The 21967-nt window shown below is 45.3% G+C and overlaps 1 protein-coding gene and 1 non-coding gene across 5 annotated transcripts in view; both read right to left on the bottom strand.

Annotated features, from left to right (window-relative positions):
* PKHD1 (PKHD1 ciliary IPT domain containing fibrocystin/polyductin) overlaps nt 1-21967 on the bottom strand; it is a 191966-nt gene that overhangs the window by 154562 nt on the left and 15437 nt on the right. For all 4 annotated transcript variants that reach the window (XM_015859836.2, XM_015859832.2, XM_015859833.2 and 1 more), the window contains 19 exons: nt 21317-21592; nt 20409-20498; nt 20160-20253; nt 19707-19849; nt 19485-19615; nt 18814-18992; nt 18138-18276; nt 16933-17087; nt 16150-16334; nt 15881-16003; nt 14977-15082; nt 14142-14420; nt 11648-11778; nt 11156-11291; nt 9800-9995; nt 8652-8719; nt 5790-7397; nt 5491-5634; nt 644-857 (listed from right to left, as the gene is read on the bottom strand). In XM_015859836.2, the coding sequence (XP_015715322.1) occupies nt 644-857; nt 5491-5634; nt 5790-7397; nt 8652-8719; nt 9800-9995; nt 11156-11291; nt 11648-11778; nt 14142-14420; nt 14977-15082; nt 15881-16003; nt 16150-16334; nt 16933-17087; nt 18138-18276; nt 18814-18992; nt 19485-19615; nt 19707-19849; nt 20160-20253; nt 20409-20498; nt 21317-21592 (4397 nt within the window). The remainder of the gene's footprint in view (nt 1-643; nt 858-5490; nt 5635-5789; nt 7398-8651; nt 8720-9799; nt 9996-11155; nt 11292-11647; nt 11779-14141; nt 14421-14976; nt 15083-15880; nt 16004-16149; nt 16335-16932; nt 17088-18137; nt 18277-18813; nt 18993-19484; nt 19616-19706; nt 19850-20159; nt 20254-20408; nt 20499-21316; nt 21593-21967) is intronic.
* On the bottom strand, nt 1456-1527 carry TRNAW-CCA. Its single transcript has one exon. It is a non-coding gene; the product is annotated as a tRNA-Trp (tRNA).

Below are 21967 nucleotides of genomic sequence, written 5' to 3'. Positions count from 1 at the left end.
TTGCAGAGTGTAATTCATCTATTTATTCCTTAATTCGAGCTTCTCTCTCGCTCCTAGAAGTATGTGCTCTGCAGACAAAAGTCCCGGCAGCTCTATTAAAGGCAAAGGTAACAATACACACTTCCAGGCAACTTGGCCTTGGAATTGCAAAACCTGAGCACCCCTTGCTGAGTAAATGTTGCACAGCCTGCTGAATTTTCTCTGCAACTTTTTACTCGTGAAACTGCTTGGAGAGAGGAAGGGGAGGGGAAAAAGAAAATACAAAGGCTTCTGCTTTTCATAATGCCTAATCTTTTCCCCCATTGGCATCCACCAGATGTTGCTTTGGATCAGAAGATAAATATTAAAACCTAAGAAGGAACAAAGCAGGCTGTTTACGAGATGGATTTTCTGATGTTTCTCAAACCCTTTAAAAAAGATGGGAGAGGAGGGGAGGGGGAATATAGAAATGCTTTGATAGACAGAAGGAATGAATTTCACGACCCAGCGGAGCTCTCTAGCGGTCTCAAGGCTAAACTGCTTTGCTGGCAGCAGCCTAAGAATTAGGAATCCTATCCCGGTGTCAACCTGAGAAGCAGGAATTATCTCCTTCTGCAGTTCACTGTTTGGCAGGGGCAGTGAATGCCTTCTGGGTAGAACCAACCTGGCAATGAGTCCAGTAATGTGTCTCTGCGAAGGGCCGGTGTCCCCCTGCTGCTCCCAAGCTTTACTCTCCCCACACAGGTACAGGTAAGATCTGGGTCCTTGCTGGTGGTAGGAGCCCACCATGACTTGGACATCACATTCAATAATGGTGGATCTGTCCTCTTGGCAGTTGGCAGAAGAGAGGGTCAGGCTGCAGAGAAAGGCCAAGGATGCTGCAAAGACAGGGAGGGAATGAATCACTTAATGGCTTAAGTTGGAAAAAAGCTTAAAACCCTCCCCGACCCAATCCTGCTAAGGATCCAGATGGACTGCAGGATGGACTTCTTGTAAAAAACCCCATCTGGAACCAACTATGCTTCTCCTTGTTGAGGGGTACCAGGGACAGGTGAAGCAGTACCCAGACATGGCACCAGGCTGGGACATCCACTGCCTCCCTTCCAATAACAGGATGAGGGAGTCATAGGATTACAGAATGGCCTGGGTTGAAAAGGGCCACAGTGACCATCTGGTTTCAACCCCCTGCTATATACAGGGTCACCAACCAGCAGCCCAGGCTGCCCAGAGCCACATCCAGCCTGGCCTTGAATGCCTGCAGGGATGGGGCATCCACAGCCTCCTTGGGCAACCTGTTCCAGTGCGTCACCACCTTCTATCCAGATACTTCCCAAAACTGGTCCAGAAGAAAACACCTCTCTGCCAGGGCACATTTGCTGCCCTCTGGTGAAGCTTTGGGATCTGGAGCAGGAGAGCAAAAGAGCTGCCCCTTAAGGCCAGCCATCCCATCACACCACCCCAGAGACAGGGACATGCTGACCCCGGTGTGATTTGAACACACAGCCTTCTGATCTGGAGTCAGACGCGCTACCATTGCGCCACGAGGTCAGGGACAATCACCCAGAGCAGCCCATGGGCTACTGATGTTAAGCAGATGTTGGCACACCTAGAACAACTTTTTCCCCTTCAGGGGTAAAGAAACTTCATTTCCATACCCTACTGCTTCAGTCTACCCAATGGTGATACCACTACTCGGGTCCATTTCTCATCCCTTCCTTGGGGACTGATGAGGTTCTGATATTTCCATATTACCACATTCCCCTGTTCCCAGAGGATTTAATACCCTTCCCAATTAGGAGAAGTCTTGGCCCTTTTCCTCTGACCACTACATGCAAATAACCCTTGGTAGCAGAAAGCTGCCATTCTCACCTGCTGCAAAAGCAATAAATAAATACCAATTAAAGATGGTAACACACTTATCACAGCCTGGAATTACACAGTCTACTCATTCCAGGATGTTTCTCCCTGCTTAACTGATAAGTGTTTAAATCCCAGAATAAAGCTCCTTTATGCTTTATCTATCCTGTAAATATAGAACTCACTGATCACACGTTACACAACCCCATCACCAAGATTAATGCATTCATCCCACCACAGCATCTCTTCTGAAGTCAGACACGATGGCAGCCAAAACTCTGCGTGTCGGTGATGGGTTAGGAACCGGCTGCCCACAACCCTCTCTTTGAAGGATGCTCTGCCTTAAGCCAGGATCCTGGGCTGTTCAGCACCAGGGCTTTGTTCTGGGTCGCTGTTTAATAACAACTGTTGGACATGTGATGAGGCTACACCCTACAGGAGATCCAAGGGCAGCTGCAGAGTGATTGAACAAGTGCCCAAAGAGTCCCGGTGCCAAACCTCACATCTACACACTGCTCACATAGCAGGCAGCAGAGCACAACCTTAACTTCCACTCAGCAGAGAGAAAAAACAGGTTACAAATTAAAGACATAAAAACCTGAAAATAAAAGCAAAAGGAAAATGGAGAGGAAAAAGAGAGACCTTCTAAGGTCATAAAATCCAGCCTCTCCCTATGAAGAATTGCTCCCTATGAGACATTCATTTTGCACAGCCGGGTTTCAGAAGTCCCAAGAGGTGACCTGGCAAGCATCTATTCCACAGCCTGATAGATCTCACTGTCAGAACACTCCTGCCATGTAATCAATATGCTTGGTTCTTTTTTTCCCCCTCCTCTTTCTTAATTTTGTTTCCAGATCTGAAGGTTAGAAGGGACCATTTGGACTCTCACCTCTAAAGGTGAGAGACCCTTGCCACTACTTATATTTCAATTGCTACAGCTCTTCCTCTTTAGGTCCACTACATCTATAAGTGCAAATCTCCCCATTTCCCTCATTATATTCCCTGTGGTCCTACTCAATGTACCCCCTTTGGTACACTTCATTGTTGCATCCTAATCTCCTTCCCTTCATTCCTTCTGCTCCAAACAAGGAACTCCAATAAGCCACGTCTCTCTTCCTTTTAAACCAGCCTCATTTCATTCATTCCCAGTTTAAATCTAAACCATCTTCTCTAAGCATCCACTTCTACCAATGTGGCCTGGCTAATGGCAGGTCAGATGTTTGCTTACAAAGACACCACATAAAAAAGCCTGAGCTTGCATATTCTTACTTCTTGTGCTCTGAATGAAGCACACTGAAAAACTTCCTATGCCCAGGTCATACCAACGGTCAACCCAAAACCTTGCTGCAAGCCGTTTTCTTAAGGAAAGACCCCATGGGACAGGCTCATGGATTCCTCACACCTTAGACAACCATCTATTTAATGGGAAAATAAGGCCCTTTGCTTATCTGCAGAAGTAAGCTTCTAAGGATCTGACAATATAAGAAAGCCAGATGGACCAGCTAAGGACTCCCATATGAACATATCTCATCATAATCACGTTGAGCACAACATGGCCCATCACTAAGGGGTGAAGAGAGCTTCCCTGATACCCCCAAGCTATGCAGGGGAGGCATTTCCACGTCATCCACTTCATGGTATGTTCCAACAGGAGAAACTCGGCTTGAGTTCTCATTTAGCAACCCCTGGGCCAAGTGAAGAGCTGGGAAATGGCACCTGAGCTTCACACCTGGCTGCAGCAGTCCCTGCACTGGAGGGACCTTACAGACCCAGGACCTTCATGGCTCACATCCTTAGGATCCCTTTGCCACCTCTTTCACATGGAAAAAGCTACAAAAGAAAGGACATGAGAGCTGCAACTGGCAAACTCCTTCAGGCAAATGGCAGCAGGTAAAGAATGAGGTGAGACTGCATTTAATGCCCTAAATAGTGGAGGACATAACACCCCAAACACTAAGAGGAAAGCAGTCTGGAAAGCAGCACTAATGTTATACATAACTGTGCAGCCATGCACAGGCTACATACACCTCTCAGTGACTGCTAATAGTCTTGTAAACCCACAAAGGACTTTTTTAGTTGAGAGAAAAAAAAAACAAAAAAAACTGTAAATGCATCAACACACATTACAGAAAATAACATGGTAACCCGACTGCTGAGATAAGTGCAAAAACCACAGCAGGAGATAGAGGGGGGGTGGCTTCTGAGTGGACGTGTGTCCCCCTTTGCTTGGGGAGGTCTCCCTCCCTTTGCATCTTCTCATTCAGAAACTTCAGCCAGCAAATGGGCAGCAATCAGCATTCACTTGCTGACATCTCGTGTTGGGAAAAGGAATTGCAGAGCTCCCTGTAAGATGGATTTCCCCGGGCTCCAAAAAAGATCTTAGTGATCATTTCCAACCTTAATGCTTCAGGGTTTCTATGGAAGGCACTTCAAGACACCACTCATCCTAACCCCTGTCCAAAGCAATGCTAAATTTCACACTGGATTGGATGCTCAGCAATTAATCAAGCCACCTTCTGACTGTTCCCAAGGACGGAGTTTCCACACCTTTGAGGAGAACCCTGGCAATCTAACCTCATGGAAACCTTCAAAGCCACTTTTCTTCCAGGTCCCCAGATGAGATCTCTGGTCATTTGGATGGCCACAGAATCACAAGGATTTCTGTAGATCTCCAGATTTTCCTCCCAGCATCAAATCTATGGAGCTGCTAAGATCTGTTCCATCAGTACTGCAATGCTGTGGCACCAAGGCAGTCACTCTGTACATAGTGTTTAGGGAACTGAATCTATAGAAGCACAGAATCATAGAATATTCCAAGTTGGAAAGGGCCCATAAGGATCATAGAGTCCAACTCCGGGCTCCACTCAAAAATCAGAGCTTATATATCAGGATGAGATTTAGAAATCTTTAATGCTGCCTCTTGCCAACATTAGGAGCTTAATAATGTGCTGCCAATAGGGGAGGGAGGAAAAACGTCTTGTTCAAGCATGTGCCTGTTTGGAAGTTTTCTCCACAATTGGGGCAGTTATTTCTCTTTGAGAGAGACAGAGCTGGCAACATTCCCTACAGTGCTGCCTCTCTCCCATTAAACAGGATGCTCTGCCTGAGGGATGATCTAATATTGCTCTCAAGGAATTCAAATCCTCAACTCCAGCTTTCCCAAGGTATGAACTGGCCATAGTGCATCATTCACCCTTCCAGGCATTCACCCTGTCCCACCAAACTCGTATCCCACTGAAGCTGTCCCATCATAAAGCCAAAAGCCACAGAAAAGACATTTAATGTAACTTGAGTCATAGAATGGCTTGGATTGGAAGGGACCTCAAGGATCAATAAGTCCCAGCCCTTTGGGTTCTCAGTCATAAAGAACTGCTGTTCACACCTCATACACAGCCACAAAGCACGTGTGGCAGCTCAGGCCACAAGTGGAACCAAAGCCCACAGCCATAGATGCAAAAACACCCCTAACATCAACAGACTTCGGAATGAACTCAAAAAACAGAAGCCTATTTTGGTTCCTCTCTTCTCTCCAGGGCTGCTTCAACTTTCTTTTCCCACAGTACAACATACACTGCAACCATTCCCCTTTTTGGGTCAATATATGGTTTTAGGGGGTATTTTTAACACAGTGCCAGATTTTGTGTCTTAGCTGACCATGCAAACGTGGTACAAGACAGCTAAGGCTCGTTGTCGTTGCATTGCCCAGCATTTCACAGGGGCTGCCACAGATGGTGACCAAAGTCTGCCCTGGGGAAAATCCAGTTCCATGCAGGTGAACCACTCCTCCATTCAAGCCACCTTGGAAGAGAACAGAAAATGAGATGTAAGACACAGCCCGGTTGCTAGCAATCAATGTGAGTGTTTCTATGAACTCAAAATGTTTGCTGTCATGCAAAAAACAATCCCAGCCCTTCACACGGCACCTCTTGGAGGAACAACCTTTTGTGACTCACCCCAATTGCAATGCACAGCTGTCACTGTAAGCTGAGAGATGAAGGTCAGGTTGGAGGAAGCCCAGCCCCTGGGGACATCCAGGCCCAGCACAGGGTAATCACCAGCAGGGAGCAGAGGAGGAGAGCAATGCAGCTCCGAGTGGGTGATGGTGACACCCCTACAAGCAGAGTCTCCAACAAATACATGGATGGTGTCCATCTCCGTGACCTGCGATACATTCATTGTTAATTGGAGGCCAGTCACAAGAAGCGAAAGGAAAGTTGGTGTAGACTCCTCATTGTAACTAATTTGTCCAATATCGTAGGAGATGCCATCTACTGTCAACCTCAGAGCCCTGGTACCATTGCCTGGGGGCACCGTACACAGGATGGCTACGCAGGTGACACTGAGGATGAGGCATGGTTGCTGACCAATGAGAACAGATGTCCTGCTCTTTCCTTTCAGTGCTGCACCTGCAAAGGTGAGCAGGCCTCCACCATTGGTACTGAAGTTCTGGGGGTAAAACTGATGCACTTGAGGCACGGTGGTGAGAACACTGGATGTACTTCTGAAGCAAGCTCTCCCACTTCTGTTGGATATGGAGATATTATGCTCCCCTGGGGCAATACAGTCCATCCAGCACCTGATGTTGGTCTCATTCCAAAAAGTGACCTTGCAGACACCCTGGTCATTCACAAGCACCACAGGGCTGTCACCTGGCCATGCCAATCTCTGCCCTTTGATGGTCACATCGGTGTACGTCCCATTGGCCTCCCAGGTCACCCCATCAACAAGGGGAGTTGAGTGCTCATGAAGGTGGAGTGTACAATCCCCAAAGCAGACACTGTTGATTCCATTGACAGTCACTGTGACATTAAGAGCCCAAGAAACCTCAGCCCACCACTGGTAAGGCAAAAGGTGTGTCTCTGGAAGGACCACACACTTAATGGTGCTGTTATCAGAGCTCTGGAGCTCACAGGAATAATTACCATCCAAGCTGACCTGTCCCAAATCTCTTCTGGATCTTAAAGCAATCCCTGATATAGTAAGTAACATCCCACCACAAATAGATCCTTGTGATGGGAATATGGAGGTTATCCGTGGAGTTACTGTGATGGTCTGCTGCCTTGCTGTCACATGGGAATATCCAAGCTGTCTCTGGAGAACCCGGACAGGGTAAATCCCAGGTTCCAGGTTGCTAAATGGTAAAGAGCACTGATAAAACATTGCAGACTCATTGTCACGTTGCAGCTCAAGCTCACACTCGCTGTCTCCCAGCTGAGCCACAGATCCAGTGATGTTTACCCCCTGGATGCTCAAGAGAAGGCTACTCTCCAAAATCTCCAGTTCAACTGTGGTAACCAGAGGTGTCAAAGCTCTTTGGTAATTAAAGGTGATGCTTTTTGCGATGGGAACGTGATGAATTGAGCTATTGCTAATGAGTATATTTACTGCGACAGGGACATCTTGAGAAACTTCATCAGACCAGTTAGCAGCTGGTGGGGTCAGGCACCAAATGGTCTCTTCTGCCAAATGGGTAACCAGACAGCTTTGTTCATTTATTGAAATGGAAACCAGGGACTGATTTTGGCTAAAGCCCAGCCCAGAGATTGTGAGCAGCGTCCCACCTTAGGAGGAAAACAAACAGAAAGGATATTATGTGCAAGAAAGGAACGAATGACTGTACGTGAACTATCAGCGTGCTGAGGATAAGAACAGCACTGAAGTAGCAATCTGGGTTTTTTAGGAAGTGGTAAGAAAGATGCAAAACTTTCAGCATTCCCATGTTAATTCCACCCTTCCAAGCCCACTGCAGCCTCACAAAGCCAGCTAGAACATCTCCCCATCTCCATTTAGTTAGCCCCTCCATGCCCTGCCTGCTTAAGCCCTTCACAAAACTGCAGCCAAGAGTTAATCGGTGGATACCTTCCAATTTACCCCCTAAAAATGAAAAGAGGGGTCCAATATTTTTCTTCCTTAACGCAGTTAAAGCTTCAGAAGTAACAGCCTTTGCCCCTCTAAGCTCAAACTAATCTCTCTTCTTTAAAGGCTTCGGCACTTCACAAATCATCGAGCTAAATAACACAGCACAAAGCCAGAGCTTTCCCTATCTTTAAGCACGTTGTGAGGCTGGGAAATGGAAACTGGGGAGGACCTGAAGTTACAGCACAGAAATTTCTGTCTTCTCTATAAGAGTTCCAAAGAGTTCATGTAATATTCACCAAATGGATTCAACTCTCCTCCACCCCGCAGGCAAATGGCAAAATAGGATAACCCAAAATCTCTGCTTTAAAGATCTCAAGTGGAATTTTTGTTTTTACTTCAGTGATAATTTGCTCCGAAACGCAGTTAAAATGATTTCCGATGTTTGAAGTACGGAATAGGATTAATCAATATTTCAGTTTTGATTGAAGTTAAAGCTGAAAAAGGTTTTTTTGTGTGTGTTTTCAAGTTCACAAAAACAGATATCTCTTTTGGGATCGATTGAAAAGAGTGTTTGCTTGAAACCAACATCGCATCCTACCATCTGCTTAACTTCCACACATAAAGCCATGAAAGATGGAGGCGTAACGACTGATAGATACAGCACATATAAGTCAGGTGTGGGTGTGCTTTGTTTCCCCAAAGGGAACATGCAAAGACGTGTGGAAATCAAACCCAAAGCACTGGGACCCCTGAGCCAACCAGATCGGGGGATGCTTGCTGAAATCCCACGTTCCCAGGCTGCTTCAAGTCTGATGTCTGCATAATAAAGAGTCACAGATTTAAGACACCCTCATTTAAACCAATGTGAAACGGGATGCTCTTTCCAGTCCTGTAAAGAAACTGTGCCCTTGATCCCTTTAACCTCCGTAAGTGGCTGCAGATGTACCATTATTTACCCAGGAAAGATCCGCAACATGGCTCGATGCTGAAGACCTCCGAGATGTAGTGGATTAATGGCTCAACCCTGCAAAACAAGCAACACAGAAGGTTTGGGGGCTTTGCTTTCTTTGTGGAACATCTTTGATTTCTTAAACCTGAAGAGAGGGCATATTTAAACTAGATATTAGCAAGAAATTCATTACTGTGAGGGTGGTGAGATAACAGATAGCCCTGTTTGTTTTTTTTTCTTCCTCATTGCTCTCCTTTTAAAAGCAATCCTTCATCTAGTAAGATGCTCTGCAGAAGAAGATCTTCCCACACCTGCAATTTATCCCTCTAGAGACCAGGAATGTCATTTGAGATGATCAAGCTCTTTCTAAGTCATAGAATATCCAAGCTGGAAGGGACCCACAAGGATCACCAAGCCCAACTGATGGCTCTACACAGCACCACCCAAACCCAACAGTTGAGAGGGGTGTCCCAACACTCCCAGAACTCAGGCAGCTCAGGGCCATGACCACCACCCTCTCAGCAAATAGTCATTTCCTAACACCCAGTCTGAAGCCCTGCTCTTTATTCCTGGATACAAAGTGCTGCTAACAGACTCCAGTATCAGTGGAGGTGGTAGGTGGACGGTTGGACTGGATGATCTTAGAAGTCCACCTACCACCAACTCTGCCCACTAAACCATGTCTGTAAGCACTACTTCTGTTCTTTCCAAAACACCTCCAGGGATGGCAACTCCACCATTTTCATGGTCCAGATAGAATAATTTAACATTCTCTAGCATACATACATGTTTTTTAAACCAGCTTTTGTTTTTCTCATGAAACATTTCTTCTTGTTCTCCTACAGAAGGATTTATCTGTATTTGACTTGAATTTTTGAGTACCTTTGATTGCCTGAATATACGCATTTTTCCATCAAGTCAACTGTTTCTCTCCTACCAATCCAAGGGGAATCAGCAGACTAGCATTAGCAGTTTGTTGACCTGGAGATCAATGTATGCCTTGATAATCACATGTAATTTCACACCATACAGCAGATTTTCATGTTAGATACAGCATTTATGAATTCTTACCTCCCTCTTCAAATTAACCCTAAGATAACAACCAGGATGGAGAAGAAAATCTATATCTTAAGGGAAGTGCAAACATTCACACACCTGTCTGAAGCAAGAGCAACACCACTGATGATGACAGAAACGTTGTACCATCCCGCAGCCAAGGCTGGAAGCATCACATTAAGACCACTGTCCATCTGTGCCTGGATCTGTGCCCACACGTCCCCAATTTGGACCTTGATATCTGACCCACGGTAGTTCACAAATGAGGATATTCCAATCTGAAGCTCCTGACCCCCTGCAAGGAGGAGAACTGATGAAATTATTTCAATGGCAGTGGTTATTTTAGCACATATAACCATAAGGTCCACTCAGGTCCATCAGCCAAAACCCAGAAACTAGAAGACTGTGGTGTCTGTGTTCTATTAATTTCTTTGCCTTCTCAATAAGATCACCAGATGTTAATATCGTGAACTTGGCTACAGTCACCTAGAGCCATTCTCAGTCTATAGGCAGATATTTAGGGTAACATCTATGCACTCAATATAGATATCCTAAACATCCACACCTTGTTAAGAGTCAAATCCACAATCAAGATAATGTATACAAAGCTGCTCTGAGAAGACATGGAAACCAATGCTCTTCCCTTCAGCATGCACAGTCAAATAAAGTTTGAAAGCCTGTGAAGCTGAATGCATGAATAACATGAACTTTTTGGACTCTTGGTCAATTGTCAGCTTAATCCTAGATGCCTGGAAGGCATCCATGTAATTTATTTATTCTTTTTATTATATAGGAGGAAAATTATATTAAAAGCTGAAGCTGCAGAGGTTTCGAATAGAAGATTGTACTGAGTCCCAGCACTGTTCAGGAGACACCATAACATTAAGGAGTTCCTTGCACCTGGGCTGCCCACGGCTAGAACAATCTCCCCTTGGTGCTATCGTATCTGAATAATATTCAGATGATAAAGGACATTCTCTCTTCCTTACACATTCTGGAGTAATAAGAAATGACAAGGGCACTGGGGAAAGGGATAGAAATGTCAGGTGTGCAGCAGGCACTGGGTCTTGTTGCCATCAGAGCTGTCTCACCCCCTGCATCCATGCCAACTCTCTGTGCTGGAGGGAACTTTGTTAAGAGATGCATTAAGAAATTGGAAAAAGAAACTTCAGAGAGTATCCTTGTAGGAATGGGCTACATAAAAAGACAAAACAAAACAGGAATACTTCTGTTCTCTTCGTAGTTTCTTAGAGGGAGGTATCCCTGCCTATAGCAGGGAGTTGGAACTAGATGATCTCAAAAGATCCCTTCCAATCCAAAAAGAAATCAACAAGATAAAACATAATGCCATTGAACTCTATAGACCTCAACTGCCTCCATCCAACCACCATTAGCAATAACAACAGGGCTGCAGTTGATGCCCAACACACCCATTTGCACTTAAATGCTTTTCACCTGCTAAGCCACTTCTGTTTCTGCTCAGGGATACAACTGCAGGGTTTAAGGAAGGGTCATACTGGAATAAGCCAGTGATTATTGTTGATTGGTACCCAGAAATTAGTGTCACATGGACAGCAGCATCTTCTGCCCCCTAGAAACAGAAGCAAAGAAAGCATCGGGAATACAAATGAGCCCATAAAAGAAACATAATTATTTCCTGTGTACATGTATCTCCCACACCCAGTAAGTCAAGCACATGGTAGCTCCCAAATTTGTACATGCATTAAACTGTGCAAAGTGTTGGTGTTTCTGACTGTTCCACTCGGTTTCATAAATCAAAAGCTGTTGTTAATTAGGCTGGCCTAAAATGTAGATGAAGTCCCGGCTCAAATACCCCACAGCCGGGACCTGGCTGATAGACTTCCATTTGCTTAGGCCAGGGCTATGTAAAAGGCTTGTGGGCTACCACTTAATTGACTGTATCCCAAAAAATATGTGGTTTCTTACCCGAGAAGGAACTATACATTCAATTCGTGTTGAATTTCTGGTATCCTCCAAAACTGGGCAAGGCTGAGATCCAAACAACACCAGGTTTACCCCTTCCAGACCAGTCCCCCTGAGAGCCACTCTCAATCCTCCTACAAAAACAATTATTTTTAATTACATGAAAGACACAGAACAGTCTATTCTGCAAAAGACCCTTTATTACTAGGTGGCTACAGAAGGGAATAGTCTACTGGCTGATCTGGGAATAATCACCTTCCATCTTGCTTTGCCCTAAGTTGCCTCTTTCACCCTTCTTCTCTGTTATTTACCCTTGCTGTCTATTCCCTGAATTCTGGTTCATGATACATAAGAGAACTGCTTATTTCTCAGTTTATCTTTTAATGACATACTTATTTAAGCCAGCAAGGTCTGGGCTGTGATCTCCCTCCTAGAAAGAAACCCAGCCCAAGAATGAAACCAGGAAGAAAGGAAGAAGGACTAAGAACTAAAAACAAGCTTGACACAGCAGGTGTTTTCACAGTTCAAAAAGCTGCTGAGCACCCTGCTGCCAGAAAAGCCTCAAGCATGTGGTTAGGAAATTTCACATAGATGCTGGCTTGGCAGAGCTTGGGACTTTGCAGAGTTGTGAGCAAAGTTAGAGGGTTCTCTAAAGCATCGGAGAAGCCTATAAGTGTCTCCTACAATTTCCCTAACTGGAAGCAGAACTGGATAAACAGCAATCAGGTGGATTAGCAGGAAGCTCCTTCCACTCAAGAGGGCTGGAGCACCTCTCCTATGAAAAAAGGTTGAGGAGTTGGGCTTGGTTAGCTTGGAGAAGGCTCCAGGGAGACCTCACTGTGGCCTTCCAGTACTTGAAGGGAGCGTATAAACAGGAGGGGGAATGGCTCTTTACAAGGGTGGGCAGTGACAGAACAAGGGGGAATGGTTTGAAACTGAGACAGGGGAGGTTCAGGTTGGATCTTAGGAGGAAGTTTTTCCCCCAGAGGGTGGTGATGCACTGGAACAGGTTGCCCAAGGAGGCTGTAGATGCCCCATCCCTGCAGGCATTCAAGGCCAGGCTGGATGTGGCTCTGGGCAGCCTGGGCTGCTGGTTGGTGACCCTGCACACAGCAGGGGGTTGGAATAAGATGAACACTGTGGGTCTTTGCAACCCAGGCCATGCTGTGATTCTATGATCTCTAAGCAAGCATCTCATGCTTACACTGTGGGCTCAGCGTGAATCCTCAGCATGGCACCACTGGGACCAGTGATATTACAGTCCAAGTCATCCCCAGCAACACTAAGTCAGAAATAAGAATATCTCAAGACTGAAGCCACTTGGCTCCTGTGATTGATTGTTGCCAGATAAGGAGACTGAGAGTATGGATTCCATGCATGTTGTTCAAGAGTAATGGTCTTAAGTTTTGATGTCTACACTTGCATTGATATGCAATGAAATACTGCATATGTGCACTTTACGATAAAATTGAAGAGAGGTATTTTAAATGGAAGAAATTAAAAACACAGATGGAAGCTGTAATTCTTTCCAATTATAAACGTTCAAGGCATATGTAATGTAAGATAGCATTATACTTGCTTTCTTTTTAATGAGTGACAGATCACTGTAATTTGGAGAAAAGCCATATTGTCATGGAAGGAAATGAGAAGAAAGACCTAAGCACTAAAACTTGTCATTGTTTTTTTTCCTTTGTTTTTCATATGAATTAGAGCGAGTCTCAACCTGACATGATGTTCATTAGAGAAAACAGATAGGAAAGAAAAGGACAAGGATGCGCCCCAGCAAGAAGAGAGGTGACTAGCGGCTTAATTTTCATCTTAAGAGCTCACACATTCATTCAAGTCCATCCCATGTGTCATCCACATAGGTTCACAGACCACAATCCCCCTCTGCCAATCATTCCTAGGTGACCAAACGTGGCACACTTCAGTTTTCTAAGCCATGCGGTACCAGCACGACCAACGCTCCTGCTCTCAGTGATGCGTGTTAATATGAACTCAAAGCTCCTCACTAACAGAGCTAACAGGATTGCAAACAAAGTCTGGGTGAACTTCTATTGATAGAGTATGTCATACCATTTCTAGGCATACTCCCAGCTGCTTGAAAATAAGTTTAGCCATTTTACAACTAGGTCAGATGAATCCTGATGGTTCTAATACATCAAATAGATATAGGAAGATAAGCCATGATACTCTAGTGCTCTTCTCAGTTGCTGGAAGGAACACACCTCACTTAAATTTACTATTCAAGTACAGAACTATCCAGGTATGTGTTGGTTGATCTCACACACAACCCAAGAAAGATGCCATTTTTACAATAAACTTGCCCCAATACCTTGTGGTACGCACTGTATTGCCTATATTATGTTAGCTATATTATGTTTTCTTCTATCGGATGAAGACCTTGGTGGTGGAAATGTAACAGAAAAAAAAAACAAGGTGTAAAAAGAAAGACACAAAAGCAGACATCCCCTTTGAGCTCATCTGATATACCTACCTATTTCTGAAGCTCTGGGAGGTTCAATGGCTGCCAGCCTGGGCTCAACTCTTAGGAAGATGCCTTCTCCTGTGCTGGCATTGAGTGCAAAGCCATAAGGCCTCACTAATAATGTCAGCTGGTGGACTCCAAGTGGCAGCCTCTCCATCTTGCAGACCACTTGGGTTTGATTCGACATTACGACAGAGCAAGTCGTGTTCTTCACCTGTACCTGCAGGGTTGTGTTCTTCTCAGAGAAACCAACTCCCCTGATCATTACCGTGACCTGGGATCCATCATCTGAAGGAATATAATCAAACAAACTCATTAAGTATGGATTATCAGTGCACAGGATTTATGTTCGAGCAACAGGTAAAAGCTTTCATCATCTTCATGGAAACATACTGGAAACTACAACACTGATGATCATAGAATTACCCAGGTTGGAAAAGACCTTGAAGATCAAGTCCAACCGCAGCCTAACCAGTACCCTAACTCTAAAACCCCTCCACTAAATCACATCCCTGAGCACATGATCTCCTCATGCCCATTCCTGCATGTCCTTGTCCAGACATTCCTTTTTGTGCAACTTTTACTAAAAATAAAAGCACTAAGAGCTGTTTTCCCACCAACTCTATCGCTGTTCCTCTTCCCTTTGAGCCTCCAATATCTTGCCTGTGTAAAACTGTGTTAATGCTACATACTTCAAGTATCAAACTCATCCCAAGTACTGAATTTGGAAGCACAACTTCCCTAAAAACCAGAAGTTTCCCAAAAGAATACAAACATCAGTGTTTGACAGCCCTTTTCCACAGCCATCTCCCCCCCATCTGGTGCAGACCCAAAGCCCCATTACCTGCTGAATACTCCACGGCACTGACTAAGGGTGTCATTTCCTGGCTGAACTGGAAAGAGCAGAAACCAGAACAGTTTGCTGGGACATCATTCACCAGCACCACCACCTGGAGATAGAGAAGAAGGTTACTCTAAAGTGACGCTTTCTAAAGCCACATCTGTCCAGCTACTGCATTGGCACAAGTTTCGTTGCATGGCTTGCTAGGGCTCATCTTTGATAAAGCAGCACAGTTTTGGAAGCTGTATCTCCATCTCTCCTCCCTGGAAAAGGAAAAAAAGAAGAAATAAAAGAAGCAGAGCAGGGTGACCTCACTGCAGGTGCTGCTGAAGCCCAGCAGCAGAGCTTTGAGCACATCCAGCCTTGTGCAGTTATCACTGCAGCACCCTGCAGTCTTTGCTGGAGGCAAAGGCATCCATCCGTGTGCATGAATTTGCAGCGCATCTGTCTGCTCAGCAGATTTCTCCAGCCAAGAAGCTTTACCTGCTCCCTTTTTACAACCAAGAATTGAGATCCAGAAACTGAAGGACCAGCCCAATCCACACGCTAGTACCAGGTGCAGCATCCCATTCATTTTACTCAACAGCATAGAGGCTGGAATCCTGCAGATGAATACAGCATCAGTCCCAACTTTGATGGCAGCACTAAAGGACCTAGCATGGCTGGGATTCCAGGGAATATCAGCTCCTGAGCACTGCCTACAAAGAAATAAACTCTTCTCACTTGCAATAGCTACTAAGTACTGCTCCACAGAAGAGAAAGCATGATCTGAATGCTTCACAGAGAACCTCAAAACAGGTCTCCAAAAGGATTTAGCAGCAGTACTGAGTACCTGAAAACCAGTCAGAATCCTGACCCTACAGAATCCAGGTGAACCAGTAGGAAGTGTGGCACAGTGTTAACCCACCTGTGTTTTGTTATTGGAGGTAGCAAGCATGTCCCCAAATACTGGCCCAATAAAGACACCCCCATCATAAACCACACGACTGGAAACAGCTGGCTTCAGACCAGTGAGGTTTTCAGCAGAGACCTGGCAAAGAACAAGGACTTCAGTTTCTTGCTCTTTTCCATAAAGAGGTTTTCCTTGCATAAAAGGAAACTGAGAGAATCAATTGGCTGTGACAAAAGGCAATGAATGGGGTTTAAAGTGGATGTTACCAAAAGAAATGACCATACATTGATTACATTGGGCAAGTCTCCAGCTTTCGTTCTCCAGGTGAGAGTCCAGATGCTTTCACAGCAAGACTCGGAGTCTTTAGTCACAATGAAGTCACTGGTGTTGAAGTATGGGGCTGTAGAATGATCTGTGTTGGTCTGCAGAAGCTTGAGGAGCTGGTGGGAGGAGATGTGCACAGAAACACCTGCAAAAGACAAAGCTGTGAATACGGCCATCCCTATGAGAGCACAGCTGACTGTTCACACAAAAGGAAGATGTTGTGATGGTTTAAACATCTGTAATGACAAAACAAAGAAGTCAGCAGGGGAAAGTCTAATGGATTCCAAATGCTGTTAGTTAATAACTAAGAAAATCTAGCAAACATTCTCCAGTTGTTCCTGTTTCCATCATAAAGCTGTCTAAGTCAGGGATAAAGAAATGATGAGGGGCCTGGAGCATCTCCTGGGGCTGTTCTGTCTGGAGAAGACTGAAGGGGGAGGCACAGGTTGCCCAGAGAGGTGGTGGTGCCCCATCCCTGCAGACAGCCAAGGTCAGGCTGGATGGGCTCTGAGCACTGATGGAGCTGTGGGTGTCCCTGTTCAGTGCAGGCAGTGGGACAGATGGCCTTGAAAGGGGCCCTTCCAACTCTATGATAAATTAAAGGAGGATATTCAAAGCAAGGCAGCACTAAGATAGCCTGCTGCAGAGTGTGTTTTTGAGCCTTCCCTTCTGTATTTGCTTGCAATCTCCACCTGGCTTACTGCAAAGGCAAGCCCAGGAGCTGTGCTCGCACCGCACCTTACCTGATATCACTGTGCTTCCCAGGTGTATGCGGAAGGTCCCTCCAAGAGGTGGAGATGACACCTGCAGCCTCTGAATGGCAACGCTGACTCCCACATCCTCCGTGGAGACGTAGAGGTGGTCATCTTCCTCAGAGCCCTCACAGAGCACTGCACCTCTGTGTGAGACAGAGCCATGTGAAGGCACCAGGGCTTCTAATTGAAGGAGGCTGGATGTGAGCAAAACTGAAGGACCCAGGAGAGGGCAGTCACTCTTCTAATAGACTCGGGTACTCCAGTACCCGGCCCTGTCAAAGAGTTGACTCCCCTCCTGGTTATAGGTTCCTTTTAGGTATTGGAAGGCTGCAATGAGGTCACCCCGCAGCCTTCTTTCCTCCAGGCTGAACAAGCCCAGCTCCCTCAGCCTGTCTTCATAGGGGGAAATGCTCCCTACAAGCAGAGCTTGGTATTTCAGATCAGAAATCATCCCAAACCTAATTTTATATAACTTAAAATCTTTCCTACCGTGCCGATACAATTCTCTCCCTTTTTCCCCCTATAAAAAGGGACTTTCTGTGGTACAACGATGCCACCGTGTGTTTAAGAGCACGGAGTACAACCAATGTCTCCCACGTAACCTACCACCAATAGTCCCATCTAAACATTCGCTTTGGGGTGAATTAACTGAGCTGAACCAACTGCTCACAGTGAGAGGGTTAGAGATTGAATCATTCCAGTCTCTGTCTTTCGTTGGCTCTGGCCCCATCAGGTCAATCCCAACTGAGCAAGAATACATTATTGATGCTTATAAATAAAGGGTATTATATGGATGAGGCCAGGCTCTTCTTTGTGATGGCCAGCAATAGGACAAGGAGCAATGGGCACAAATTAGAACATGGGGACACTAGATCTTCTTTACCTCAACACAAGAAACAGATACCTTCGTTAAGACACCTACAATGCAAGTTGAAGTTTTATCCACCACTTATGAACTTGAAGACATTGTAGATGCCTTAGGGAAGATGCATCTCACGTGCATTGTAGACATCTTAATGGAAGTTATCTGAGCAGAGCCTGCACATAGATGCCTAAGGAAGAAAATGCAAAAGGAAGTACGTGGATCTCTAAACTGGACCAGACTTACTCTGCACAGCCTCTGAGATGATAAAGAGCCCTATGGGAATTTGTTATTGTTATTAGAGGATATGAGAGAATCACATTGTCCCTACCTCAAGGAGAGAAGAGGCTGACTTGCACCACAGCCAGACAGCAGCCAGGACACGTTGTAAGTAGGAGAAGACCCCACCACAGTTACTGCCTCTATTACCCGCCCACCCAGCCGATGTGGTTTGGGATCCGTCTGAGAAACTGAAGGGAAAAAGAGCATAAGACTCCACCAGAGTCAGGAGAACAGATGTAATCACACCTAACTTATTTCCATTTCAGAGATGGAAATGTATCTTGTTGGTCTGGGGAACAAGTGCTTTTTGAGTAACAGCATTCAGGATTTCCATTTATAGAAATATTTCCAGATAAACTAAGGATGTTGATGTTTGGCAATTAGTTCTTGCCACAGAAATTAAATAAATAAATAAATAAAAAGATCTGCGCCTGTTGTGAAACAGCCTTCCCCTTCGAAATGGTTTTAACTAGCTCCATCATTAAAGCTTTGTATGAAGGAACCTAGGAAGACCCAGGCTGTGGATGCCCCATCCCTGCAGGCATTCAAGGCCAGGCTGGATGTGGCTCTGGGCAGCCTGGGCTGCTGGTTGGTGACCCTTCACATAGCAGGGGGTTGGAACTGGATGGCCATTGTGGTCCTTTTCAACCCAAGCCATTCTATGATTCTATTATGAGATTCTATGACTGCAACATTCAAAGGAAAGAATAAATGGATTCCTTCACCAGTCACAGCTCTGTCTGCAATGATGACTTCATCAAGGTAGAACAACCCAGTGGCTTCCTTTTGGGTGCTCGACAAGGCAATCTGATGTACGAACACTGGGGTGTTGATGAGAAGGTCCTGGAGAGCCACAGAGCGACTCACACACCCCATCCAGAGGTCAGCGCAGGAGAACGTCCAGCTGGAAGACACCAAGGTGGTACAGCCTTTGTTTTATTGCTGGGTAGTTATAGTGAATGAATTCAGAGATGAGCTCAGATGATGCTATGATTACCTGCACACAACATCTGATCACTCAACAAGTCTCTCTGGATGATATAAAGCTTTAGATACCTGCTTCAGCATCCTCCCCTATAGAGGTCAATCCCAAGCTTAGGCCCCTTGGGAATTCCAGACAACTGCTCAAGGTCCCTATTGCTTTCCATCACGTCATATGATGTCATATGAAACCCCCTCCCAGAGGTACACACACAGCCCACGCTCAGCCTTACAGAACACAGAAAGAAATGGAAGGATCCAATCAATAAGCAGCATAGCATGGCGACAGAGCATCCATCAGTTTGCCCCCATCTGACCATTTCTCTTTAGACAAACAAGAACTTGCTGCTCCCTATTCTCCTAGAACAACCTCTCGCTATAGAAAAGGTCAACTCAGTGCAGTGTGTCTGGATACCTTGTAGGGTCGGTTCTATCAAAATCCCACTGGCAGGTGAGGTTTCTTTCCACTGAACACAAGGAAAGGTTGGTGTAGGATACTGAGATATGAAGGATGTTGTTCACATGGCCTTTATGTGCAAAACAAACCTGCAAAGAAAATGAAGGGAAATGATTTCATGTAAACAGAGCAGTGTTTATAATTACAGTTAGAATTTACTCAGCGAGAGCAGCCGCTCACATGTGTGTATTCAGTAAGGTCGTATCTTTGTAGAGATGATGGGGAAGCTTTCAGCAGCTGGCTTGGGCTGCGAGCACTGAACCTCCCACAGAATGGCTCTGTTCCATAGACAACGTGTTCTACAGTGACAGAGTTTTCTGTACCTGAAGGAAATAAAAACCAACAGAATAAGAGGCTTAAAAAAGAAGTCAGAAAACAAATACAGTCAAAGTTTTCATGGGCATGCCAGAAATAGAGGTCCAAAACAACTGTACCCAACAGTTCCACTCCTCAGTGTTCTGCCTAGATCAGTTATGAACATTCATAGGGCAGCTGTTCCCTAGCTCAAGGGTGCTGAAAGGCAGGATAGGTCATAGAATCATAGGTTAGAAAAGACCTCAAAGATCATCAAGTCCAACCGCAACCCGACCATACTACACTAATCATTACATCCCAATCCTGTTAAATCACTACCTTCTTTCTCAAAGCCATCATGGAAGAGTATTTTAGCAGACGTTGGCTCAATGTCACACCCAACTGAAAGAAGTTCCTCTATTGCTGTTTGGACCTTTAAAAAAAAACAAAGTGAGAAGCAGTCACAGTACAGTGGTGCCCGGCTCATTCCAGCAGAGCTTCTACACTGTCACAGCCGCATTGACTCTATTCTGCCCAATACAGAGCCTAAACTTACAGGTTTAAAATCCTTTAGGGTGTGACACTTACCTGAAGAGCAGTGGAATTTGTGTGGATCATTCTGCGGGGTGCATTGCTCCAGGAGATGCTGAACCATCCCGTGCCAGACACAGACAGCATCTGCCAAAGGAGGAAGCAAACAAATAGATGAGAACAGGTCTCACAAGACACAAAGATATCAAGTCTGCCATGTGGATTTTCTACCAAGGAGGAACTCAGAGCAAACATAGCGACCTTTCAAGCTTCTGTAACAAATTTAATAATAAAGAATCCCTTCAGCTACTCTTAAACTGTGCTTGCTCTCCATGGGCTCTCCTGACACGTCTGGGGTTCCCAAATTAACAGGAACACAAGGGATACGTGATCTGCACGGACACACTGATAGCCACAGATGGTCCTGACTGCAGCCCAGAGCGTTGTGATTGTCCCATCCCTGGAGGTGCTCAAGGCCATGGATGGGCCCTGGGCAGCCTGAGCTGGTGGGGGGCACCTCGCCCATGGAAACAGGGTTGGAACTGGATGATATTCCATGTCCCACATCACTGAGCAAAGCTGAAAGTTCATATCACCCAATTGCAATGGAGAGCTGATCTAATAGTGAACCCTTTGAATGTGCTGTCAACAAGCAGGGAAAAAAAATGAAACTACCCCAAAGTTTCATGAATTAGCATCAAGAATAAGGTAACAAGCAAGGTAAAACCAGTCTGCACTCTACACATGAGCAAATTATAATGCACCATAAAAACATCTACCTGGCAATGAGTGTTAAAGCCACAAATACCTTCAGCTACATGGCAGTAATTATCACCTAAATCAGCAGGTCAACAAGAAGTGGGAATGCACTGCCATCCCATTAAATTCTGGAGGTTAAAAGGGACCTCTGGAGGTCATCTAGTATAAAGTCCCTGTCCAACAGGGGCCAAGAACACAGCACAGACCTGTACATCGGGAAGACATAAGGCGTGAGCCCAAATTTCATGTCTCTCAATGTAGTAGTTGTTCACCACTTGGGGATTCAGCCACGTGTTGTGGATCTGGACTCCAACCCTCATCCCATTGCTGGGTGCCTTTCCATGATGTAGTGCTTCCAAGTAGTACTTCAGGCCAGCAGTTAGCTCAAACTTCTGGGATTTCGGCTGCCAACTCTCACTCCAGTTCTTCACCCACTTCCCAGACCATTCCAAATTGCCAGATGGGAGAGAAGCGATTCTCACCTGTGTCCAGATGAACCAAACCAGTGACAATTTCACAACACCAGAATACAGCACCTTCAGCTCCAAAACCAGAGCTGTCCTTGTAGCAGACAGCAGTGGGTTGATATTTCAATACATTCTTTCCTATTCTACAGCAAAAAAAAATCCATCACCTTGAAGATCTTTGATTTAGGGCTCAATAACATAAACAAGACAATTGTTATGGCAGACCTTATAAGCCCCACTAACAATTCCTCGTGTAGATTTTCATAGATGTCTTCAGTTCTCTAGCTCAATTTCCTGAAACACAGATGAAAAATGTCTCCAGGAAAAGACACCTGAAGACTCTAGAGACAACGGCACATGTTTCATGAGACAAATGGGTTTGATAGGGCC

This window comes from Coturnix japonica, chromosome 3, assembly GCF_001577835.2.
Source record: "Coturnix japonica isolate 7356 chromosome 3, Coturnix japonica 2.1, whole genome shotgun sequence".
NCBI classification, from domain to species: domain Eukaryota; kingdom Metazoa; phylum Chordata; class Aves; order Galliformes; family Phasianidae; genus Coturnix; species Coturnix japonica.
This window is presented reverse-complemented; position numbering and strand designations above follow the sequence as displayed.